We start from the raw sequence: 24,801 nt of genomic DNA on the forward strand, positions 1-24,801 counted from the left end.
CAGCCATTATCACTTGTTGCAATGACCCAGTCACGTGGTAAATTACTCTCCTTGCCAACCCTACGCCTGCAGGAACAACTTGTCGATAAAGCTGTGAGACGTCCCGGAGTCGATCTCAGCCGACAAGAACATCGGGCCACCTTTGTTCAACACTTTTGACGCAGATCTTGAGAAGGTTGGTCGCTTTAGCTATCGCGCCCAGAGCACTGGCGTGCCCGAGGTCGTTCACTCCCGGTGTTAATCGATCTGTGTTCTCATAATGGTTGCTTCGAGCTCGTTTGAACGACGCCCAGTCCATCAAGGCGCGCTGGGGGTCCTTGCGATAGAATTGCTGTGCCCAACCTGAGCGCGGCTGCCCGGTACCTGCATAAGCAACTTTGACAGTCGGAAACTCGTCTTTGTAAAGTCGAACCGTCCGAGACTGTTAAGGAACCGGGCCAGGTCCTTCGGATGGCCGTCGAAGATGAATTCACGGGGCTTTGTAGGGTGTGTACCAGCCGACGTCCCACCACGGGCCTCGCGCAAAGTGTCCCGTAGGATTGCATTAGTCGCCTTTGCGTCCCTGAGGTCTCGTTGAGCCTGATTGAAGTCCTGGATCAGCTAGTGGAGGTAGAGACTGTCTGAGGCGAGTGCCCGTAGGACCAGCCTCCCTAATCCGCCGTCGCCCGGAAGGCCTTGTGGATTCCTTCGGGGCTGACGATGGCTCCGCTTGCTCCAGCAGCCTCAATCCATGCCAAACATCCTCGTTATACTCGTCACGATCGTCTCCCGGCAGCGAATGATGCTCGGCTCGGTCTTGCCATCCTGTCGTAGAAGAAATCCGTAAAGTCAGCAAAAAAATCTCTGTTCTAGTGAAATGATAGCAGGTCTAGTCGGCTAGAAGAGGTCGATTCATTTTGAGTTCTTCGGGGCATGCTGGGCTAAGTGTGCCTTTTCTGCACAGATAAAACAGAGTCCAAGTCGAGATAGTCGTTCCGTTCCGTTTGGTCCAGGCTCCCTTTGACCATGGTCATGTGTAATTTCATGGGTTCGGAGATTCTCGAGTATGTCGTGTGCGTTGTCGTCTGTGTCATGGGGTGCCCCTGTCAGCATGATGTTCTATTGGGCCACCAGTTCTTACTTCGAGTAGCTGCATTTCGTTCCGCCATTCAGAAGTCCATACGGGCCTTGAACGCTGTGAGCCATTCCTTACCAACCGTGATTAGGTGGTCATTCTGGTGGTAGGCATCACGAAGATCGAGTTTCACATAATTTTGAGCTTGCCGCAGCTGTCCAGTAAGAGACCAACCAAGGGTACTGGGTACGGGTCCATCCGGCTAATTCGATTGAGGCCGCACTAGTCGACCTACATCTGTAACTCCGAGTTCCTTCCGAAGCAATTGTACTTTGCCTAGGCTATTCATACAATAACTCAATTATAGTACATTTCCCGTGAGCGTCAACATTCTCGTTGTGTCTATAGAGATTCAGGGTTTCAGGAAAAAATGCCATCGTTGAGGGTTCTGTAGTTGGTGCGACTACAGAGAGTCATTCTCAGAGAGAGATATTGTGGCCAGATGAGATGGCAGCCCGTTATTTGTTATTTAGAAATCGGATTATACTATTGCAGATAGCTTCTAACATCTACCCCGGCTTGTGGCAGACGCGTTGGAACTTCGGCCCACCCAACTGTCGCTAGCATTTCACTCTATGGCCGCCTAGGCCTGTAAACGAACACGCGTTTCCCACTCCCTTGACCACGAATAGCCTCACAACTACAACAACAATCGAAATGGCTGTATAAGAATCATCGTGAAGAAGAAAGGTCAGACCCGGTCAAGGACGACTTCAACGAGGAACGGGCGACGATACCGGAGCAGTGAGTCCGCAGTAGGACAGCGACACCGACGTCGAGGTCGACGTTATTACACTGTATGACTCAGTGCTGTATCAATTGTCAATTCAAATTCAACCAATCAGTTGGGGCCTTCCGTTGGTCAATCCAACTGGCCCTCACTGTAGATAACCATCAATCAATTCAATCGGACCAATTGAATTGAATTGTTTGCCAGCCTGTGGTGGTTTGGCTTGTGCGGCATTAACCCTGAAAGCGTGATGCAATTTCTTTGAGTGAATTGCACCTGTCTTCCGTCGCTGGATTCGAAAGAGGTTGGAGAGAGACCTTTGACGGATCCCATGAACGTAAACTTTCCACATCCAATCAGGTTCCCGACGTGTAACGCGGAGTTTGAAAATCTTCAATAACTACCGTCGCGCCTATAGGCGACTGCATATACCTCAGTCTCGTCCTTCATGGCCCAGGTTAACGTCCTGAAACTGCGTCAGTGGTATCAATTTTGCAGAATCGAGGAAGACTTTGGCTTGCAATTCTTTTCACAAGTACAAACGCACAAGATAGGATTCCTGCATCGGAAGTAAGTCTTAATTCACGATGGCTCGATTGCCGGGCATGGATGGAAGCGAAACTGTATTATTTACACATCACATATTATAAGTATTATCGACTAACGATTTATTGCGAGCAGGCTCGGATTCCTGACGAGGCTGACCTCGTCAATGGCTTGTCTTGTCTTTCTTTCGACTGGACAGTAGGCACACCCTCTGTTCAATTATGGATATACAGATGAGTCAGTCTCGGACCGGGATAATTCCTGAGACCGTGAATGATCCACCAGATGCCCGTCAGAGCAATGACTCCGACCAAGATCACGCTGTTGTAATTCATGCTCATGGTGGTCGCGGGAACGGAGTAAGCTGAAAATTTGATAGTTAGTAATAAATCCCCAAGCTATAGTGACAAGGAAGCAATGATCCTTACGGAAGCAGTAGAAGATGTTGAACAACGTAATCAGTACCACGGCCGTCCCGTTCACAAAGCATCCAGCTTTCCCAAGCCGGAATGGACCTTGAGGAAGGTATTTACGACCAGTCAATATGTTGGACGTGAACGGAATCGCGTAGGAGACAGTGCTGAGGATGACAAATGTACCGGTCAGATCGAGAAATGCTGTACTGCTGCCCAGCGGAATAGCTCCCAGGCCAGTGGCAGCGAGCGCTGTACAGGTCAGAACGTCAACTTGCAAGCCCTTCTTGGTCAAGGGTCAGATATCTATCCCAACATACCGCATAATAAGGTTGCATACACTGGACAGCTCAAATCCTCGTTTACTCGACCAAACAGGGATGAGAATGGCACAGCATTATCGCGTGCAAGCGCCCAGAAGATACGAGACATCTGAATTGTATGTTAACGAAAACATGAAGAATTTTAGGGCGACATGGAAGCTTACGGTCAACACCGTGCCGACTGTGCAAAGAATCGATGAACAAAAGATGATGAAAAGAGTCCAAATGTTCCTCCCGCGCTGCCAGTGGCCTGAGAATAGATCATAGCGAGTGGATAGCCATTAATCCCGGACAAAAGCGCGTTGATATCGGTGATCGCATAACATAGGGCAATGGCGAAGCAGAATGCATCTATCGCAAGTCAGCCACTTTCTCTCTTCACGGGCTTAGTATAATGACGAACGGAAACGGCATACAGAGAAAGCCCAGGCCAAGTTGCAAACCGATTGCTTTTGGAAGATCTCTCTTGGGACGGGGAAGCTCCTCAGCCATGTGGGTGATCGCATCAGGAGTTCCAATGGTAAATGCACCATTCAGAACTCCACAGAGGAATGCAACCCCACCACTCCATCCCGTCAAGTTATTCTCCGTAAACGATCCCCATACAAAGTGTGACGAGGCGTGGGTTTTCGGCATAGCGGCAAGGACGATAATGGTAATAATTCCTCCAGCGATCACAAAGAACATGCCAGCGTCTTGTGTGCGGGGAAGCAGACGATTTGCAAAGATGACAGTTGCCGTGCAAAGCCAGGTGATCAATACGTAGGTGACATAGGTTTGCCACGGTTGCTGGACGTACTGCGGATGATATGTCGCGTACATCTGGACGCTGATGTTGGCCGTGATTTGGATCAACGCGGCCAGGTCGAACATCCAGCCGAAGAAATTGATCCAGCCTGTAAAGAACCCAACTATCCTTCCCCATTTGGGCCCACTTGAGATCGTGGCCCAGTGGTACACACCACCAGCGGAAGGGAGAGCGAAAGCAATGCGGGATATGAGAGTTGAATTGGCTGACGGTACGACGCTCAGAACAACAGACGTGGAAGTGGTGTCGACGTTGGTAGGACATACATAATGTTAGAACCATTGTGGTCAGACTGCAAATATTCTCTTGGGATATGTTTGATTAGAGCGATACAACGCTCACATCGACTGCGTTAACAAGAAAATCAGAGAGTTAGTGAGGGTGCCATGAACCACAAAAATCAAATTGGCAAAGGTGCCTAATAACTGGCACGACCTCGAACTGGCATTCTTGAACGCGAGATCGGTAAACTTCAGCCATGGAACCCATATGACTACCAGATTGAATTGGTACCTGGCGCGGTACTGTTATCTCTCTTCGCGACAGTACGGGTGTCCGTTTATATCACACGATGGTTAACCGGCCATGCACACTCGCGGTGGAGCAGTATACCAATCATGACGGTGTCCTTGGCATATGCTGCCTTGCTTGGCGTAGCCAGATCAAACGGCTGTGATTGGCGAGTCGCCTGTAGACTTAGACAATACCGTCCAACGAGCAGACTGACAACACAATACCCAGTGTCTTTACTCAGCTCGCCATGGCATTACGCGTTATTGCTACTGCGGACTTTTCGGCAGGCTCGAAGGAATAAATTATCCCGGCGTGGCCGGACTCGCGCGCCGTCCCCAACTTTTTTAATCAGGGGGTTAGGGCAGCTGTGACCGATAAGCGGGTTTTGTGTTCCAACTCACACGTGCCAGGTCGGACAATATCCCATTTCGCCGCACCAGCCAACCATCACCAGAAATACGCGAGTAAGGCTACGAAGTGCAGAAATCCTGGGGATTAGTTTTAAGGCATGTCAGGCATAAGGCTCGGGCAGGTAAGCATTCTTGCGCTCATTTCTAAGCAGCCGAGTCATCATTTCTGGGTACTGGCAGAGAACAATAAGCCCCGTCAGGGACCGGATTGCGCCGCATCGTTTTCCACGGCGCAGCAAGCCAGTCGGTCGGGGTCGCCGCCAATGCGATCTTGATTCTTTTGTTCTTGGGTAGCCGGATCGTTTTGCTAAAGCACACTCGCGCAGTAACTTCTGCTTTTTGATGATAGCGAGCTAGGGTTTTGAATTTAGCAGACCAGTGTTTGTGCGTCCCACAACCTAAGGTTATCTGTCTATTCAACTTTAAAGCGCAGGCCACCCTAACGCATGGGCTTGATTCTTATCGCCCTCTTCATACTACCTGATGGCAATCGAATGCCACAGCCTACTTTTATCCTCCGTTTTAACTACCTCAGATGATGGCGCCCCTTAAGCTCGGCAGGGCATTGCTCCCAGTTACCATGTAAGTACCGGGGAGACCCACATATATCTTTGAGATACCCTAGCTCCAGTCCTCCCACCACATTTTCATTCGCCCTGCCCCACCGCAAGCAATAAATCTCCAGTGGATATATGGCACCCTGTGAGTTGTCTTTTTCTCAGTGCCCGGACGATAGGCATAAAAGCCCTTAACTGTGTTGAACAATGCATGGCAGCGTAGTAGATCAGTCCTAGTTTCAGTCATGCAGATCACCTAATTTGTACAGACGACCTTGAAAGATCCGAAGGCAATTTATATTAGAGCCGCATTGATAGCGAGTCCGAAGAGCAGGTTATGTTATTGACAGCGAGTCCGAAGAGCAATTTATGTTGGAATTCATTGATAGCCGATCGATTCAAAGAGCCATGTTGGAATCACATTGTAGCCAGTCTTAAAATGACCTGAAGATTTCTGTTAGAACGACCATAAGGGGAGCGAACTCTCGAATGGTTTTGCAAGAGGGCTAATCTCCGCGCGAGACACAAACCTGGATTCTTCTTCCTGTTGTAAGTGAACAACTTCTAAAAGCAGGGCTTTTTACAGGTGCACATGGGGACCATCTGCCTGATTGCGGCAAGGCCTTAGGCTGCCATCGGGGTTCAGGGTTTCAGGTTGCATGCGTGGGAGAACCGTGTAAGCAATGCACTTGAGTCATTGTCCGAGAGGTACTCCCGTGGCAGACGGCTCCTTAAGGAAAGCAAGCAATCGAACTATTTTGATATTTCTATACATCACTTGTTGGCCCGTACTTAGGCTAGTGATTTGACATACTTCTGTTCTTCGACATCCAACATGATTAGCCGACACCATTTCCTTAAGAACACCGAGGGCGATGCTCCTGCATACCTTCGCCCAACTGTTTGCCGTTAGTCCCGGTAAAGGTAGTCGAACTAGGCCTTGCGCCGGTTCTCCAAATTTGGGTGGTTAGGGTTAGTGATGTGCAGATCGATAAAAGCTGGAAGAGGCGTTGTTCCAGATCTAAGCTGACAGAGTGAGGCATACTAGGGCTACTCAAGGCTAACGGCTGTGTGGACGGAACAATGGACTGTGAGAATGTATGGATAGTGCGGGACCCGTCTCCGCCGTGATATATCGCGTTGATACAGTAGACTCTATGTCCATTGTTTTGTTGTACTCTGCACGAGCGCCTGTATTTATTGCCATTTATCGAGAGGCTTGCCCAGTTATGGGGGATTCGGATCTGTTTTAAAATAAAGCAGCCTAAAAATCTGCACGAAACGCTGTTGCCTATTGCTTCTGCGCCGGTACAGCTAAAGTTCCGGCCGGAGGCTTTGGTCCACCTGTGGGGTCCGGGCAGTCCTAGGTGCATTCGCTCGGGGATTTGCATATCGTGTTGCGTGGTTATTTGCGAATCTAGGCAGGCGTATACAAAAGAATTGAACTAGGTTTTCCACACTATTGTCAAGGTACTTTAAGTTGTATAGTACATTATTCGCAATAGGCAAGCGGCTGATTTCATTCAACGGCGCCTGCGGATGCCGGCCCCTCTCTTCGGAAACTTTGATAACATTGAGCTCACGCGCGGTAGTAATTGCAGCGAAGTCGCGGCAAGCTTCGTTGACCATGTGCTTCTGATCGCCCAAGCTGAACTCAAGATTCTGTAGATAGTCATTCTTTCGCATGGTCGTTTCTGTTGCCTCCAGAGTCCAGAGTGGCGGGCAATCCGGAGTTTTTTCCGAATAGGGTTAGCTTTTTCTCCTCCGCAACTCCTCAGGCAAAGATCTACATACAGGAGCATGCAACCGCAAGCGCGCTCCTCGTAATATTCAAGTTACTGAAATATATAAGGAGTCCACTCATGTTCTCTGCATTCATAGCCATCCACACTCACCGACCACACCCTGCTTAGTCGCGATGTCCTTGAATCGAGCTTTTGTTCCTATAACTTTGGGTCCATTGACTTCCAGGCTTCGCGACTTAAGGATCGTTCGACTAACTTTACGAAGATTATATTCGGACTTACATCAAGATAAGAAGATATAATCGATGAGTTGAGTAAAATGGTGCTTGATTGGCGAGGAGAGCTACCATCATTCTTAAGACTACGATCAGCTAAGGAATTGACGCTTCCATATTCTAGGCAACTGAGGCTTGCGCATGCGCATGTGTTAATTTTGATATACAGACCTTCATTGAAGGTCACTCAAGGCTTAGAAGCGCAGTCCACTCAGTTATCGGAAAATGTCAATTCAAGTCGACGACAAAACCAGCAGGAGATATGTTTGGACGCCGCTCTTAGCGTGGCTCGGAGCCATGGGTACCTCAAGGGCGTTTCTGGATCCTACTGGCTTAAATGGTACATTTGTTTTTGTGCGGTGATGGTTATGCTTGTATTTCTCGCTCAGCATCCGAGCTCGTCAAGAGGAACGAGATCTTGCAGTGCGCCAAAACATTGTGCATCACCGAAAAAGTATTGACAGCACAGAGCGAAATTATTATGTATTAACTCTTCGGTGGATAATGTTGTATTACGTGCTATATAAAGCTTTAGGTCCTAATGAGAAACAGGAGTTGTGGCGGCAAGTAAGTTCGGAAGCCTTTGACCAAGGTTTTTGAATCAGCCGAACCGCAACTAATTGAGCAGTCGGCAAAATTCAAAGGGTTGAGTCACTTTATCAGGATTCCCAGACGACGGCGACGCTGATTGGAGGGGATGTATATACGTCGGGAGGACATGACAATCAATGTTTGCAAAGAGACTTGCATGACCTGGATACGGCAGTTGACGACGGGGGAAATAATTGGCCAAGCCGGGACAGTGACCGAACAGGCTTCAGCGATGACAGACACCAGCAGATAAATTTTTTGGCGTCGCTTCCGTCTACACGGGGACCGATGCCACCAGATTGTATGGTTGACTCATTTCATTTAATGGAATTTGGGCTGCCCGTGCTGGACTGAATGGAAATTGTAGTGGGCTGGTAGATGATGGTGTCGTGTTTGGTGATATTTTGGGAAATTTTGCCCAATCGTGTCAAAAATTTGATTCCATCGCGTCAGCTGGTCTTGGTAGCAAGTTTTGCGGAGTGATTGTGATATGAAGTGCGGTTCAAGCGCGTAATTGGGGTTGCTACCATATTCATTTAATGAATTCGCGGTTATGACCTAATAATAAGGCCGCAGTTTGCTCCGAACAGTTGCCCCCGTGCACCGCCACTAGTATATATAGAGACATTTGTGTTGACGACTTGACCCTCTACTACAATTGTCGGAGGTTTATATATGATCGCTGAAGGGAACTGAACGCTCCGTCTATATATCATGTTCGAACGGTGATCCACCACATCTGCGACTAGGTTTGAGCAACCTGTAATAGGATCGGAAAATTTTCAATGCCAGTTAAAAGTCGATATCAACATGAAGGTTTGATGGCGTGATCCCGCGCTTCTGTTTACGAAGCACTGTTAACCATGATAAACTCCTCCGAAGCAATGAAGCCGAGCTGCATGTCAACATTGCACGTCTGTCTCAAGCTCCATCCGGTAATAGCTAACAACTTCATCTTCAGAATATTGGCTCAAGGCTCTTTGCATGTCAACAAAGGTCCTGCATGCCAAAATCCCTCTCTTGACTAGGTCTTAGCCAGCATACCATTAGCAAGTGGGCGACAGTTCGACTGATTCTGGAAGACGCCACTAGTCCGCGCCATGTTGATATCGCCAAGATCTTATTGATTCGATAGAACACGTATACAACTATCAGCAATCTGCGAAGCAACGCCGAGACGGTCTGTTGGCTGGTTTTTCGCGGCTTCCGATACGGATGCGGCATTCGGGCTCGCCTAGATCATGTGACCCCAACCTCGACGGGGTTGATCGTCGTGCCGATCACAACCATATTACAGCTACGACAACCGGTCCAGTCTATGTCAAACATGACTCTGGAAATACTGTTCTTGCGATATTTCTTTTTTTATCATAAATGCGTTTGCTCTGGGCAATATGAGCGAGCCGACTCACGAAACCCTGAAAACCGATTCTAGCGATTTGCGTTCTGAGGGACAAGACCAGTTGCAGTCGAATACAGCTGAACGAATGACAGGCTGCAATACTAGTAGCCAAAGTCGGGCATCAGTCATAAGTGAGTCCCATAGAAGTGGTTCAGGCAGTCGTTTATGTAATGAATTGGGGACGGACTCTGCACACTCTGAAAGTCATTCGTTGGCAAAGCAATATCGGGAGCGGTTTGAGGAGCAAGAGCAGGCATTCCAAAGAAGCGAAGGTAAATCCGGCGAAGGAACAAAGGAATCCGAAAGCGAGACGAAAGATCTTGGGTGGCATCAAGCAGCGAAGGAAATCCATCCTTCGTTAGTACCCGACGTGCCTAATGAGCTCCTATGGATGTTGGTCAGACGCTTTAATAAGGTAAATGGCATGTTACGACCGCACGTGCCAATGCTAATCAATCACAGCAAATTTACAATGTCAGGGCAATTGACACCAAACCGGCAGGTGGTATTGACCTAAATATTTCCGACAAGGAAGAATTCGATTCTCCCGCGAAAATTCGTACGGGTACTGAAAGACTTTACATGACTGTGTTTATCGGCGTTATGGATTTTTGGCATCATATGGCAAGGTTAAGGACATGGAAAGAGTGGCGAAGAACGTTGAGTTTCTGCGTCGTGCGTAAACCAACTGCCGGGTATGTCCGTACTAGGTTGACAATAATCGCAGGTATATTTTGCGTGCTGGTGGTTTGACATTCTGTTGCCAATGTTCTGGATGTTTCTTACGCTTCTCACCGTCTGTCGTTCGTCGAGGTCGTTCTTTTTCCCGCCTGAAGCAGCCAAATTAATAGAGGAAATGGCAGCTCAAAAAAAGACGACTACTCTCGGTCCTAGCGGTGGCCTTGGAAGTGCCGGACCTCTTACTGGAATGCACGAACTCCACAAAGGCGAAGCAGCAGAGATGGAAGCCGAGAATTTCGCATTCGGTCTTACTTCTGTCGCAACTAAAGCGGCTACCAGAAGAAACTACCCTGATACTAACGACAAGAGCGAAAGTCGCGAAGCCCAGGAAGGGGGTACCGATTGTGGTACCAAAAACCAAACCGACACAAAGAACCGGTTTGAGCGTCAAGCGACCATCAGCGACATCTTAAAGGACCCAGTTCCCTATGCAATGTCAGTCGCTGACAACGCCGGAACAGACGTTTCTTGGACCTCAAACGTATCTGATGACGACACCAAGAAGTCCGTAGAAGAAGCTCTCTGGTTAAAGATGCAACCTGCTATGCATGCTGTCACTGCGCTGGCAGACGTGTGGGAGCGATTAGTCAAGTACGCGTATATACATATATCTTTACCTTAAGCGACAGACAAAGTCTAATGATCGAATCTAGTGCTTTGTCTCCGACACCGCCCTTTCCCCCTCACTGGCATCGACTGAGACTAGCGTCTATTTTCCTTGTTATTTTAACGTTTTCTTGCTACGTCACTTCGTACCAGTTCATGAAATTCATCTCATTCTGCGTTGGCGCGGGATTTTTCGGAGATCCAGTAATAACAAGAGCTTTGGACTGGATTAATTTACACTTCCCGAGATGGAAATACTATATTCAATTGCGAAAGTACGCGAATGGTTCTGAGTTAGCAATAAATAGAAAGCTGACGATATCCAGTAACATCCTTATCGGCGTGCCGACCAATGCGCAGCTCACCGTCACTTTGCTTCGTGTTGGTGAGGGCGCGAATTCTCCGTTACCGCCTCAACCGAAGGATATGAAAGACGATAAGTCTGACTCGAGTGGCACCGCAAAGAAACCTGCCGGCGGTACTGCCAAGACAGGTGCTACCAAGCTGCGTTTGCTTGTCGCAACTATACGGAATATGGTCAGTTCTGTAATCAGGGTTGCCCTGGCAGCCAATGCTGTCACGGCCAAGGTTGCACCGTCATGGAGTGCCAAGGAAAAAGTGGGCCTAGTTCCGACGAAATCTGATAATAATGTACGTTCTGGACCTGAACAATTTAGGGCAAGACATCTTGGCAAACCGGGTTATGTTTACATTTCATCGGACACGACCGGTGCCACTGCCGGATTCGTGGATGACAGCGACCCTAGAGATCCCAAAGAGATATTTCGTGTTGCGGTGTGTGAGATTACTGAGCTCCGAAAGGTAAGTGGGTTCGGATGGAAAAGTGATATGGTAGTAGGTTGGGCTTTGCAACAAGACGTTCGAGAGGGCTTGGAAATTTACTGCAGCGAGGGCAAAAGATATTTTGTCAATGCTCTTGACTCCCGAGATGCACTTTTTAATCGGCTCCTGGCGATTGGAGGGCAGGTGTGGGAAGCGTTTTGAGTGCGGCGGAGGCAATTTTACAATGGCGTGAAGTACGGCGATTGTTCTGATTAATGTTGTAATATTTATTATATTGGAGCACATAATAGCTAACAAACATATTCATGACTGAATGTTCCTATGACCTCTATATATAATTGAGTCATTTCCTTCTGGAACCTTCTAGGCATTCCACCGAATACCCAATTGCGTCATGCTTACATGTTGCTCGAATATTCTACAATCTACGATCGTAGGCTGGAGTGTTCTACACATTTCCACAATTAATGGGCGACAATTACGCGCGATGAGCTGAGTACTGGACGATCGTTTTTGAACCATTTGAACAGCGAACGTAGCGTTGAATCGACGGGGAATTGAGACTTCATTTCGTTCGATTGAACAACGCAAATAAGTAAAGCTGAAACTTCACCGAAGATTTCATATGCGTCAGTTCTGAGGACGCAGTTAGCGCTCCATTGCCCGATTCACTCACCAATGTATTGTCCTCTCCGAGGTATTTGGAAGTAGCAGGTGGTCATTGTCATGCACATATCGCGGATATTCCAAGCATACGCAGAGACGCAAATATAGGCAGCGAGCTCCCAACAGCAGTAACCTGATCGCAGATTACGTTGGTACATGAAAATTATCGACCGCAGCTTCTGTATAGGTGGGTTAGGCTTTGGCAGGGCGACGTGAAAAGTTTAATCTACGACTCCTGAGCCGCATATATTACTTGTCCCACGCTAGAGCAAAAGCCCGCAAGTCGCTGCTTCAACATCTCTCCAGATGACCGGCTACTACGTCAGAGTTTAACATGTGGAAACAGGTCAGACCCCTCGAAGCTATAGGGCTTGACACGATATTGCCAGAGGAAAATTACTGGCGATAATTTAGGCGATACGATATACGATATGATGGGTGAATATCGTATCGTATCGCCCTTAGATTCATGTGACTCTTGCTGTACGGGGTTCGGCTACTTTCCAGACCTTCGCCCTACAGTTTAGCACTTTTGACACTTTGTAGCTTGAAAACAATGAACCTTAATTCGCTTAAGTCATATAATGTTGTAAACCTCCCGAAAACTGCATCAGGCATGTCATGGTCATCAAGTTACAGCCGACCGCCGCCCGCGGCGGTAAGGCAGAATTCCAAAACGCCGCAACTCATGAACCGTCCCAATGGTCCCCAATGGACAAGATCGTTTTTCCCTATGGCGATAACCATCAAATCTACGCAAGAAAGTGTTGGACGACAGGAAAGTACTCTAGGACCGAGACTGCATGCACTCTTTGGACAGCCTGAGCAGGCGAGGCGAATACAAGAGTACCCCAATGAAGACTATAATAGGCCAATCAGCGACAGAGGGAGGATCAAATTCCTGTTGTCGCAAGTAAAAGATGTCAGCCCATCCGGCTCTGACACGCTTTCATACAGAGAGCAGAGCACACATGGTGAGTTCTTCAAAGTACGATCTAGTATGGGGAGACGGCCTTGGTCCGAGACGCTCGCTAAATTAGTGAAACGGTAGGCTTGCCCTTTTACCCGTTCAACGTCTTGTGTTTACTACGGCCAGCAGGCATACTCACTATATTCGTGAGTGGCTAACCAGACTAAAGCATGTAATCTATCACACAAGGAACTACTCTCAGTGACCCTCAGTCACCGTATCACCACGATCTACCACACCTTAATAAGAGGTAATCTATTACAACGAAACAATTTATAGTGTGCGACAGTGGACAGTAGACCTATGGACTATTTAGATACCACAGCAACGATCCCGTTCTCTATCCCCGCGATCATTTGGCAACACCCTGGTCCCGGGCCGCTCGTAGCGATGGAAACGCTGGTGGCTAAATATGGCGTTCCATCCTTATGGGCAAATTGCCATCGTCCATCCTCGCCCATGATGGCCTTGATGTCGTCGTTGGGGTAGCTCACCTGGTCGCCGGTGGTGCGATCACCGACTTCGAGACGACGCAATCCTCGGCGGTACGGTTTTCAAGGTGTGTGGGCCGTCCCGCCCGATGGGAAGCCCGAGACCATGCCGGGGCAGAGCTGGGTCTCGCCTGTGTCGATGCACAGGGTCGGACGCCCGTCTAGTACGTAGATGATTCGTCCTGACGCGAATGACGATGATGCAGGGCCGAGATCGCACCGGGCGGCAAGCGGATCAGATTGACGCCGAATTTCATAAGGCCGAACAGATCGCCCAGTGACCGCTTGGTCCGCCGGGCCACGAGCGCTGCGAACGGCTCTGGATAATTGCTGGCCTTCGTGCGCGACGGTGCGTCGGCGGCTAGGAGGGCTGGTGCCCCGGTCATGTTTTCTGTGTCCTCTGCAAATATTCTTCCGCTGGATTGCGATTCAGGGAGTACATCTGAGGTTCCGATCGTTCCCCGCCATGATTTGGCCATATAGTGTCAAGGGCTGAACCCGATAAGCAGCTCGGCAATGCCTTCGCGGACTGATTTGGTTCACTTTGCAATAGTATTGTGAGACAAGTCTGCTTTTATGAATTAGATTAGTCTTACGGTCTCTAGTAGATATATATACACAATATATACCATTTATACGTTGTGGGCAACCATTGCCATGGAGGCAAGTGATTATCATGACGTTATGCTTGAAGAGGCACGTGACTGAAGATGGGTATGGCGGTGGGCAAACTGTACTTTTTGCTGTTTTCTACATTAATAGTGCCACTGACACAACCTTGAGACGATCGTTGCTATAAGTTCGAGTTAGATGATTGACATGGCGGTGGGCAAACTGTACTTTTTGCTGTTTTCTACATTAATAGTGCCACGGACACAACCTTGAGACGATCGTTTCTATAAGTTCGAGTTAGAGGCAAAGTCCAAGGTTTTCGTACTACGCAATATGTCGTCAACCAAACCCATTTGCGCTTTGCGCTTGTCCTGGCGTTGGCAGATTGGGCTCCAAGATAGTTTCGAATACCAGAATATTTCGGCCATTCTCAAAGCAGATAAATTGAATAATTACATATCTAGAAGAGCTTGATGTAGAAGGCCTGGCAAATCGCCGGCTAGCCTTAAATGTCAAAAGGAAGCAGCTTCGTATTCGTAGATCGCATTTGACAGCTTCTATTCGACGCAATCTGCTACTGGTAAAGGTGGTGCACCGACAGATGACCTCACGAAGAAGAATGAGTGATGATGGTTTCCTCTATATCCTATGCAACGTCGGGCCTCGGGGATCGTACTGGATGCGCTCGGGGGAATGATTTGCACAATACGTCGAGCAGCATCCTCAACTTTGACAGAGTCTTATGCTGCTACAGCGTCAGGCATCGGAGTAAGCATAGCTCGTTCATTGAGGCGACATTATGGAAGCAGTACAAAAACTTGGAGAGAAAGTTTCTGGATCCAGCCAACAAGGGCAATTTGAAAAAGGGAAGCGTCATTCCGGCTCATATCACTCATCAGCTCTACTAATTAAGTCGCAGGCCATTCGATTCCGGCGCAGCCGCAAGAGAGACCGGGTTATGTCTTGTCACAGGCCAGCCAGCTGTGGCGAAACTAATGTGTGTGAAGGGGCACACCGGAAATAGACTCTGCCGTGCTTGTTTGATTAAGGGGCAGTCAGAAACCGCAGGGGTGCCGAGGTATTTCCCGTTACGGATTCATCTGGACGGCCACAGCTGAAAGCTGCAAGATCGAATTTACGGCAAGATATTGAAGGTGCATTTCAAATCAATCAGAAATCGGTGTTTAAAATGTTGGCATATCTAGTCGATCACCTCTACTGGACTTGCCAAATTGGCCCGAATCTTTTGCGCTTGACATCATGCATTTGATATTGGAGGGTGTTGTTCCACATTCGAGATTTGGAAAGAAGTCCGTTCTGTCGTCAATGATCTGGAAGGTCTGGGCCAGGACATCATCAGGTGCGCAAAAGATGTGTCCACTTCTCTTGCAAGGTCTTTAGGTGTTGCCAGGAACTGCCGCAGCTATAGATCTCAGAACTAGTTCGACTTCCTGCAAGTTCTTTCGTATCCTTTACGCGACGCGCGAGCCAGCCCTGAAAAGCGCCAGGATATTCAATGCGCGGTGGGCATAGTCCATAATAGACATGCGGTGACCACATTGTGGACCGCAACTGGGACAAGTTCAATTTCACGAGAATGCATTCGATCGAGCAGCTCATGACGCGGTATGATTAGCTTGACCCATACTGCTCAGACAACTATTTCTCTCTCTCGATGCTTCATTTTGCTATTACGTTTTTAGCGCTTTAATTACATGTGCCACATCGCTGCCATGATAGGAATCAACAAGTCTCGGAAGAAGGGTTATAACGCCTTAGATTAAAGTTCAGCCTAACTTTTAGTGTTTAGGCTAACTGGGGCACTCGCGACAAGGTCGGGTCAGCGTATGCCGACGAAAGATCGTTTTAGAGTTCGGGATGTACTTATAAATGGTGACAACACTAGCTGGAACGTTTTCAGATCCCCAACATTCCCTCTTTTAGCGGAGTGCAAGGTGTTTAGATTATGCTAACTGAGCTGGCACCCACTCGTGGGCTTTGCGCTGGCTGCCTTATGCTAGCGGCAGCAGGCGTGGAGGGAGCAATACTACTTCAACACTTATTTCATCCAAATGGTCAAGATCCTCGTATCATTAGTACATGGTAAAAGCTAAAGTTGATCCGCGATCTATAACTAACTAATGTCCGTTTGATTGACTCTGTCGAGATAATGTAAAACCCATATGCAGCACGCAGTGTGTTAAAGTGTGATATTACCATATATGAGTTCATTTTGTCAAACCAATACGTATATGATATAGTATGATAAGGTATATGGTAATATATATGACAACACCCCATTATTTTGGTGTCAAACTTTAAGGAAAAGTGGCACAAGACCCATAATACTAACATGCTCGAAAGATGACGGTTGCTGAGGTACCGATTGTGAAAAAACTTTGCGCTATTCTGAAAGGAGACTGGCACAAACTCTTTGCTCCAAATCCAAACATTTCTTAAAACATTCTCAAATATTTTTGCAGTAGTTGTTACAACGTAGTATAGTTCTCGGACATTTCCATGCTGAAACATCTAATCTCCGCGAATAACAATGCAACCACGAGTAATTAATAGAAGTTTTCAAAAACTGAATCCGACTGCGATAATTGTAATACCTCTTCACAGTCACCTCGTCACATTTGTGTTAGGGGCGCCTCAGGGTTCAGGGTTCAGGGTTCAGGGGCGCGCCTCCCCGGCTCCTGGGTTCAAAGTCACAGCGATTGTCAAACGCGATGCTTTACTTCATTGTAGAAGCAGTTTTCGGCGATGAGTCGTGGGTTCGCCATTAGCATGTGATGCTTTGACACAGGAATAATGGATATCTGTCGCACTCTCTACAAACACCCGGTCTATGAGAAAACACGAAATTTGATCGCGGTCTCAAAGATACTATGTATTTAAAATGTATATATAGAGGATGGAAAGAGAGGAGTCGGGGCAGGCAGGCTTCAATAAACTTACATGGCAGCCAAAAGCTAGCGTACATGCCCTTCACCTTTAATTTGTGCCTACGCCTCTTTTGTGCGGCACACATTACTATAATGGCTTGCACCCCGCCAGTAGCATAGTGGAAACAACCAAACCAAGAGGTGCAAAAGTATATCCAAGCACGTCGACTCCTATTCCCCCTCGACTAATTCATCAGGACTTAATCCGAAAGGCGTACAGTCCTCGGTTTATGAAGACAGAATGAAACACTATCGCGAGATAGCCAGTCTTCAACGTCTGACTCTCACTGACAAGAAATGACCGTGAAAGGCACGCAGCTGATGACTTCAGGCCTGCTCCGCTGCTGGTGAAAGAACATGATGCCTATCGAATTAATTGAAGGACTTCAAGAACTGTGAATTTCATTAGTATTCACTACTCGTTGTTCCAAACTCAGTGATAGCCTTTAACATAATTGTGAGAAAACGACAGAACTGTTATTCATTCAATATTTGGCATAATACGCGGATATGTCAGTGACCCTAACTCATTCGCCACCAGACTTACGAGATTGGTTCTGAGGCCGACAGTAATAGTACGACTGCGGAGCTTTTCTCATGGTATTAGTAGATACTGAGCGCGATATTCCGACGGCCTCTTCGTATGGCCTTTTGAACTCCGCAAGGAACGATACAACGTTATTAGAGAAGTACCGATAGAAAGCGCGCTGCATCCTCAGATTGGACTCGCACACTGGACCGGAAGCCCAATGCACGACGTGCATAAAAACCCTGATATTCTCATCATTGTCTTCGGCGGCTTCAGGATCTTCCGCCAGCTCGAAGGAGTTCAACTCCTCGGCATAGGAGACTGACCTCGAATCATCATCGTCAACACAGTCAGATAAGTCCACGCCCGAGCTGATAGTCGCTGGCCCGTTAAGGTCATGCTCGCCGAACCTGATCAGCGGCAAACGTTCCTGAAGAGCTGCGGAGTATATGCTGGTGGCGGTTGCACGACAAACCCACCATTGCCATCAGCTTGTGGACGGGAATAAAAGGATACCAAGTGCTTGAACAGATATCGCGAATTCAGAATGAATGATGCACAGCTGCACAACCATTGGTCCTTGTCGCTATGATAGAGTTCATCGCGTGTAATTATGGTGTCCTGGTTAACGGCTTCAGCACACCTGCTCCATAAATGCACGAAGTCTTTGTATGCGCTGGGCTTCTCGCGCCCTCCCTCTACTTGTGAATACAAGTGAGTGCGAGAACGAACCAGCCCGGTACAGGCAATATAAGTCAGGACATCAAGCCTGGGCTAAACGAATCGTGACGCATAATCCTTTTTTAGGATTCTCCAGTGACTCTCCAATCGCATTGTCGTTCGCGAAATTGGAATCGTAGCGTTGGAGCCTGGCCACCACAAAGTGATGCTAGCTCCCGTTGGGACCCAACATTTTTGAAGTCGGGCCGGTACCAGTTATTCCAAAAATACCTGAAAAGTTTCGGCTGATCAATGGACTTGCAATATTCAAGCATTTCTTTGATCGAGCTGCGGTGTATTTCGTCATAGGTCTGATACTGCAGTCCTTCAGGCGTTGGCGAGCCTTCGCTGTCAAAAAAAGGGCTTTGGCAAGACAGGATGTCTTAGTAAATGCCGCTTTATCATGGACCGCAAGGTTCGCGCCTGGTCCCGGGTACATTGCTTCGACTGACCATGCGATAAGATCCAGTCAGACTCCACCGACAAAAATTGCAGGTACTGAGGCAACGCTGTCAATCGGGTAGAACTCCTAGCGTTATCAATTGAATCAAAACCATTGCTCTTCATTTTACCTGTGATATATTGATCACTGGCTCGCAGACTATGCCATAGGCATAGATGATGATTTTGTAGATGTATGAAACAATTTTTAGTCTTACTTGTATATCTCTGTACAGTCTCCGGATCTCGTTCAGTTTTTCTTTCCTGCGAGCGAGAGCAGGTCAGAATGAACTCGGGGCCGTTTACCCTTTCTTTACACCGTCGCACATGAAAGTAGTAACCGATACAATCAAAAATGTCATTTCTTAAATGCGACGCAGCTCGTCTCTGTAGCTCTCGGTCTTCCGATTGAGCGCACCGAGCTACGGAAACATCATTCCCGAGTAACTCGCAATTTCAGAGATTGCGCTTCGGGGCTAAATATATGCGTGTCTTGTCGTTCCAGAAACGACGAGACGACTTCTATGAAATCTTTCGTGTGTCTCAAATTGCTCATCGAGATTATATGAAGCGTCCATCTGTTTCCGGACTTTCGCCTCTAGAGATTTGGTTAGCGGAGAATTTCAGACAATTATCGCAAATCTATCGACCCCATCGACTTACTTGCATTGTTCCGGCAATTTTTGCAACTCTTTACAGATTTACCACCACGGCCGACAAATATTTGTCGAAGTTCTTGAAATGTGGCGCAGGACACCAAGGTGCGACAAGACGCACGTTTCTGACAGTACTCTGATCCTCGTAGAAAAGCTTGAGACAATTCCATATTGCGATAAGGGAGGATGCACAAACACGAATTGCTTGTCGTGTGAGAGAAATTATGAGTGAAGGAAAGTTGAAGATGGTAAACAAACACCCAGGAAGTGGGAGAGAAAATATGAGTGAAGGAAATTTGCAGATGGTAAACAAACAGAGAGAAGAAACGCGTTATGGCGTATAGGTGTAAATAGTGAGGGCAAGGGGACATCAACAGCGTTAGGGCAAGGGGACATGAAGAATGCAACGCAACAGATTGCCACTAGAGTTATTATGGAATTGTCGTAAACTTACTTCGGTTACTACGAACCAGAGGTCGTGGTACCCTTAGGGTAAGGGTTCTGCAATTTTCCTACGGCCCTTGCCCCTGATGGATTTATTATGTTGCGCCATCCGGAACGATATTTTCTATTTTAGACCTATTAAGTTATATATGACACATTCAGCAGTGTGATTCATCTATCTGATGCATGACATCCAACCGGAACGCTTTAACATGAACATGAGTGTGTTATAGGGCTTGACACGAATTAATATTCACGAATATTTCGACGCTGTGTCTACTAATTTATACTGAACCACGAACCCTAAACCACAGCTTACTTCACTCTATGGATAGTGCGAACCTAGTGAGCGAATCGCGAGGCTCGATATGTAGGGAGTGACGCGGAGAATGTGCCCCGCAACTGAATTATCCGGCGGAGGCTTTAGGCGGAGAGACTTCGTTAGGCTACGTGTTATTTTGTTGGTCGCTGGCGTGTGGTTTTGTTGCCTTGGTGTTATCGTTGGTTGGTTGTCTTGGTTTTGTTATGTTGGTGTGTCTACATGCGCACAATGTAGTAGGCGCCTGACAGAAGATAAAGGAGGGGGTTTGTCTTCGCTGTCAGGTCAAGCACGAAGTCTTGTATTTTTGTAATACAATTGTTTATTAAAGTTTCCTTTTCCGTCCAGTCTGCCCTCCTCGGTTGTCGATCTTGTCTATCCCACGTTTTATATTCTGAATGTCCGGGTGACACTTGCGAGTATTTGCCCTCTGATTACTCCGTACCGATCTTGCGCTAGTTTGGTAAACGAGTTTGTGGTGTCCTAGGCAAAAGTCGGCCGAACGAGGGTAAGGGTAATAAGCTTTACTTCGCAACAAAATAAGCTGTCGATCCTGTCGATCCCTGTTTCTTTACTGAACTAGGTAACGTTTGCGACGTCATTTTTACGTCGGCGCTCCCATTTCAACATGAACTCCACAGATATATCAATCCACCACTCGAACGAGCCAATTCGTAATGGAGAATCCGTTTTACTGTTTGTAACATTGACGGAATTTCTCAATTGAGTGAATTCAATCCTTTCATCGCTCCATTGGTTCATAGTATATCTTATCAATTGGCATACAATGGCGACAACATTAGCTGGTGGCCTTCAAAAGGTTGAGAGCGCAGTCAAAGCTGCCACCACTAGTGATAAGAAGGCAGCTGATATCGCACCTGACGCTGTGGATGTACAGCAGAGCAAATTTATTACCACCGATCATGGTGTGCCGGTTCACAATACAGACAACTGGCTGAGAGTTGTGGACGGACAACATAGCGGTCCTTCATTGCTAGAAGATCAAATTGCTCGCGAGAAGGTTTGCGAGTCTAATATTCTATCCAGGTAATCATAACCTGTTCTAACTTATCTTCGTGAGATTCATCGTTTCGATCATGAACGCATTCCCGAGCGAGTTGTTCATGCGCGAGGCACAGGAGCGTTCGGTAACTTCAGGCTGAAGGAGAGCGCTGCCGATGTAACTAGTGCTGGAGTCCTCACTGATACCTCGCGAAACACCTCAGTGTTCATTCGATTCTCCACAGTCCAGGGTAGCAGAGGCAGTGCGGATACCGTTCGAGACGTTCGTGGATTTGCTGTGAAGTTCTACACGGATGAGGGTAACTGGGATATTGTCGGGAACAACATTCCTGTCTTCTTCATTCAGGACTCGATCAAGTTCCCTGACTTTGGTATGTTCCGTTTTGCAATCAACTACCTGAGTATTGCTGACGTGCTCCAGTCCACGCAGTGAAACCGGAACCCCATAATGAAGTCCCCCAGGGCCAGACAGCTCACAACAATTTCTGGGACTTTGCGTTCCTGCATTCGGAAGCTACCCACATGTTCATGTGGGTCATGTCTGACCGCGCAATTCCTCGATCATATCGTATGATGCAGGGTTTTGGCGTCAACACCTTCAGCCTGGTCAACAAGGAGGGCAAGCGACACTTCGTCAAGTTTCACTTTATTCCTCACCTGGGCGTCCACTCGCTCATCTGGGATGAGGCCTTGAAGCTAGCCGGGCAGGACCCCGACTTCCACCGAAAAGACCTTATGGAAGCCATTAACAACAAGGCTTACCCCAAGTGGGACTTTGCAATTCAGACAATCCCGGAAGAGAAGCAAGACGACTTTGAATTCGACATCCTTGACGCTACCAAGATTTGGCCGGAGGAGCTAGTGCCTCTGCGAGTAATTGGAGAACTGGAGCTTAACCGCAATGTCGACGAGTTCTTCCCGCAGACTGAACAAGTCGCCTTCTGTACTAGCCACATCGTGCCTGGTATCGATTTCTCGGACGACCCTCTTCTGCAAGGCCGCAACTTCTCTTACTTTGATACTCAAATTTCGCGACTTGGTATCAACTGGGAAGAATTGCCGATTAACCGCCCAGTCTGCCCAATGATGAACCACAACCGAGATGGTGCGATGAAGCATCGCATTACCAAAGGCACTGTCAACTACTGGCCCAACCGACTTGAGGCATGTCCTCCAGCCAAGACTGATCAGGGTGGCTTCACGTCCTATCCTCAGAAGATTGCTGGTATTAAGAACCGCGCTTTAAGCCCGAAGTTTCGAGACCACCACAGCCAGGCGCAGTTGTTCTACAATTCTCTTTCGGAGCATGAGAAAGCTCATGTCGCCAACGCACTCAGCTTTGAGCTTGATCACTGCGATGATCCTATTGTTTACCAGCGTATGACTGTGCGCTTGGCTGAGATTGACCTTCCTCTTGCACAACACGTTGCGACCATGGTGGGTGCTCCCACTCCAGAGAAGGCGGGGATGCAGAACCATGGCAAGGAGACTGGAGGTATATCTCAGTTGGATTTTGCACCAAAGAAACCAACGATCGCGTCGCGACGGATTGCAATAATCATCGCCGACGGCTTCGACCCCGTTACCTTTGCTGGGGTCAAGGGCGCTGTCACGGCTGCTGGTGCAATTCCATTTGTCATTGCCGCACGACGCCAGCCAGTATTCGCGGACGGCGAAGATAAGTCTTCCAGCAAGGGAGTGACTCCGGACCACCAATACGATGGCATGCGCTCGACCATGTTTGACGCGACCTTCATCCCTGGCGGTCCTCATGTGCAGACGTTGTCTAACAATGGACAGATTCGACACTGGATTGCTGAGTCCTTCGGTCATCTGAAGGCAATTGCTGCAACAGGCGAGGCAGTCGGATTGGTCCAGCAAGTCCTGGCCGGTGTCGACCTTCAATTCGCTACCACTGTTAGCGCCGGTGTTATAGAATCTTACGGAGTGGTGACCTCTGCTGTTCCCCAAAAGCCAAAGAGCTTCAAGGAAGGATTTCAGATCCTGAAGGACTCGACAGATTTTGTCGGCAAGTTCTTCTTCGAGATCTCGAAGCACCGAAACTATCAGCGGGAACTTGATGGGTTGGCGGCCAGCGTTGCATTTTAGTCCCGCACATTGTCTATGTACACGTGGATCCAATATCTTTATCTACAGTCGGCAGATAACATCATCTATTTTGTTCCAACCTCTTCCGAATACTTTTGGTCTGGTGTGAACTTCGTTCGCTTGGGCGGATGTTCTTCGCCTGTGCGCGACGGCGTGGACAGACAACTATTCCTGCAGTCTCCATATGTTCATCGCATTGGCCATTCTCGAGAAGCATCCGGTGTCATTATGGACTGTCTCAAGCATTTTGATGACGTTCAGAAGTGCATTGCGTTAGCGTATCTGGACTTTTCCAATTCCTACCTACGTCTCTCTCTTATAGTGTCATTATCATCATCAGAATCGAGCCAAATAAATTCTAATACTGTCCCGGTTATTAGTAGTAAGTTAGTAGTGCCAAGACATCGCCCCCCTAAATTAAGAGGAATAATATATCTATCTATTAATCCACCCAAGCCTTGTGATTTGTTTATCTGTTACTACCTACAGGGAATCATATGAGTGTAGGCTAATCACGTGAGTGGATTTAGGCATCTGATAATAGCTTTATGAGGAGATTTAAAAAAGGAGAAAAAGCACTTCAAACGCAGGCATTCCATGGACAATTAGAGTTCGCCAGATATACAGATACCCGCCGATCACAGGCTTCCTCATCGCAGAGCTTTTCCTCACCGATCCTACGTTCAAGGGAGCGGTTGACTCGCTTATCGAGCTTTTCCATGCACTCTTCAGCGGAAAAATGCAAGGAACTGGCCCAGCGAGGTGCCAAGATCGTTCTGCACAAGCCTCGCCGCGAGAGAGACATGGTCAACACGCTAAAAGAACTCGGAGCCGACACTATCTGTTTTGTCCCACCTGCTCACAAGGACAAGTGCGGTATTTCATTGACTTGGAACAGCTTGCTCTCGCTCCGAAGGGTGACCGGACACTAAAGATGTAAGCTGTGGTTCAGGGGGCTGAACCGTGTCCGAACGTCCGAATTTGCACAGTAATGAGCCGCATTCGCACGCGTACATTTCGAAATAGTTTAGGGGGGTGTGTGGAGGGCGTAACGCTTTTATTTCTACCAAATAGAAATGGACAAAAGAACTCTTTAAAGAAAAAGAAAAAGAAAGAAAGAGACGAAAAGGAGAACAAAAGAAGATAAATAAATTGACTGCCTGCGGCCACTGCGGTTCGCGAAGGCCCGCCGAGTCGCTATCGGGCGTAGCCCGCGACATTCCTCCCGCCGAATCCCGTGCGTAGTATCGTGACGAGTTTGTCGCGTTTCCCAGGCTGTTAAAGCAATCGTGTCT

At 47.9% G+C, this 24,801-nt stretch overlaps 6 protein-coding genes across 6 annotated transcripts; 2 read left to right on the plus strand and 4 right to left on the minus strand.

The window, feature by feature from the left end:
* Positions 1–2,403: 2,403 nt before the first annotated feature.
* V1508DRAFT_444465 (amino acid/polyamine transporter I) lies at positions 2,404–4,216 on the minus strand (the record flags this gene model as incomplete). The annotated part of the gene is made up of 6 exons (XM_066942396.1): positions 2,404–2,754; positions 2,819–3,055; positions 3,124–3,235; positions 3,329–3,477; positions 3,543–4,139; positions 4,201–4,216. The coding sequence occupies 6 exons, from the start codon at positions 4,214–4,216 to the stop codon at positions 2,606–2,608; spliced, it is 1,260 nt and encodes a 419-aa protein (XP_066792536.1). The 3' UTR covers positions 2,404–2,605.
* A 5,069-nt stretch (positions 4,217–9,285) lies between these two features.
* On the plus strand, positions 9,286–12,013 carry V1508DRAFT_43129 (uncharacterized protein). Its single transcript, XM_066941925.1, has 5 exons — positions 9,286–9,842; positions 9,890–10,102; positions 10,155–10,759; positions 10,822–11,049; positions 11,101–12,013. Exons 1-5 carry the CDS (start codon positions 9,420–9,422, stop codon positions 11,777–11,779), a joined length of 2,148 nt encoding a protein of 715 aa, XP_066792537.1. The 5' UTR covers positions 9,286–9,419; the 3' UTR covers positions 11,780–12,013.
* Positions 12,014–13,756: 1,743 nt separating this feature from the next.
* V1508DRAFT_427484 (uncharacterized protein) lies at positions 13,757–14,281 on the minus strand. Its single transcript, XM_066941682.1, has one exon. The coding sequence runs from the start codon at positions 14,182–14,184 to the stop codon at positions 13,867–13,869; it is 318 nt and encodes a 105-aa protein (XP_066792538.1). The 5' UTR covers positions 14,185–14,281; the 3' UTR covers positions 13,757–13,866.
* Positions 14,282–17,159: 2,878 nt separating this feature from the next.
* On the minus strand, positions 17,160–18,312 carry V1508DRAFT_427487 (uncharacterized protein). The gene is made up of 2 exons (XM_066941683.1): positions 17,813–18,312; positions 17,160–17,658 (listed from the first exon to the last, which is right to left on the minus strand). Exons 1-2 carry the CDS (start codon positions 18,027–18,029, stop codon positions 17,630–17,632), a joined length of 246 nt encoding a protein of 81 aa, XP_066792539.1. The 5' UTR covers positions 18,030–18,312; the 3' UTR covers positions 17,160–17,629.
* Positions 18,313–19,235: 923 nt separating this feature from the next.
* Positions 19,236–19,931, minus strand: V1508DRAFT_43198 (uncharacterized protein). The gene is made up of 2 exons (XM_066941940.1): positions 19,623–19,931; positions 19,236–19,553 (listed from the first exon to the last, which is right to left on the minus strand). The coding sequence occupies exons 1-2, from the start codon at positions 19,779–19,781 to the stop codon at positions 19,389–19,391; spliced, it is 324 nt and encodes a 107-aa protein (XP_066792540.1). The 5' UTR covers positions 19,782–19,931; the 3' UTR covers positions 19,236–19,388.
* Positions 19,932–20,924: 993 nt separating this feature from the next.
* Positions 20,925–23,537, plus strand: V1508DRAFT_43220 (catalase-like domain-containing protein). Its single transcript, XM_066941948.1, has 3 exons — positions 20,925–21,395; positions 21,456–21,768; positions 21,819–23,537. The coding sequence occupies exons 1-3, from the start codon at positions 21,162–21,164 to the stop codon at positions 23,504–23,506; spliced, it is 2,235 nt and encodes a 744-aa protein (XP_066792541.1). The 5' UTR covers positions 20,925–21,161; the 3' UTR covers positions 23,507–23,537.
* Positions 23,538–24,801: the final 1,264 nt, after the last annotated feature.

The sequence above is a fragment of the Lipomyces doorenjongii genome, assembly GCF_038497915.1.
Source record: "Lipomyces doorenjongii strain NRRL Y-27504 unplaced genomic scaffold V1508scaffold_121, whole genome shotgun sequence".
NCBI classification, from domain to species: domain Eukaryota; kingdom Fungi; phylum Ascomycota; class Lipomycetes; order Lipomycetales; family Lipomycetaceae; genus Lipomyces; species Lipomyces doorenjongii.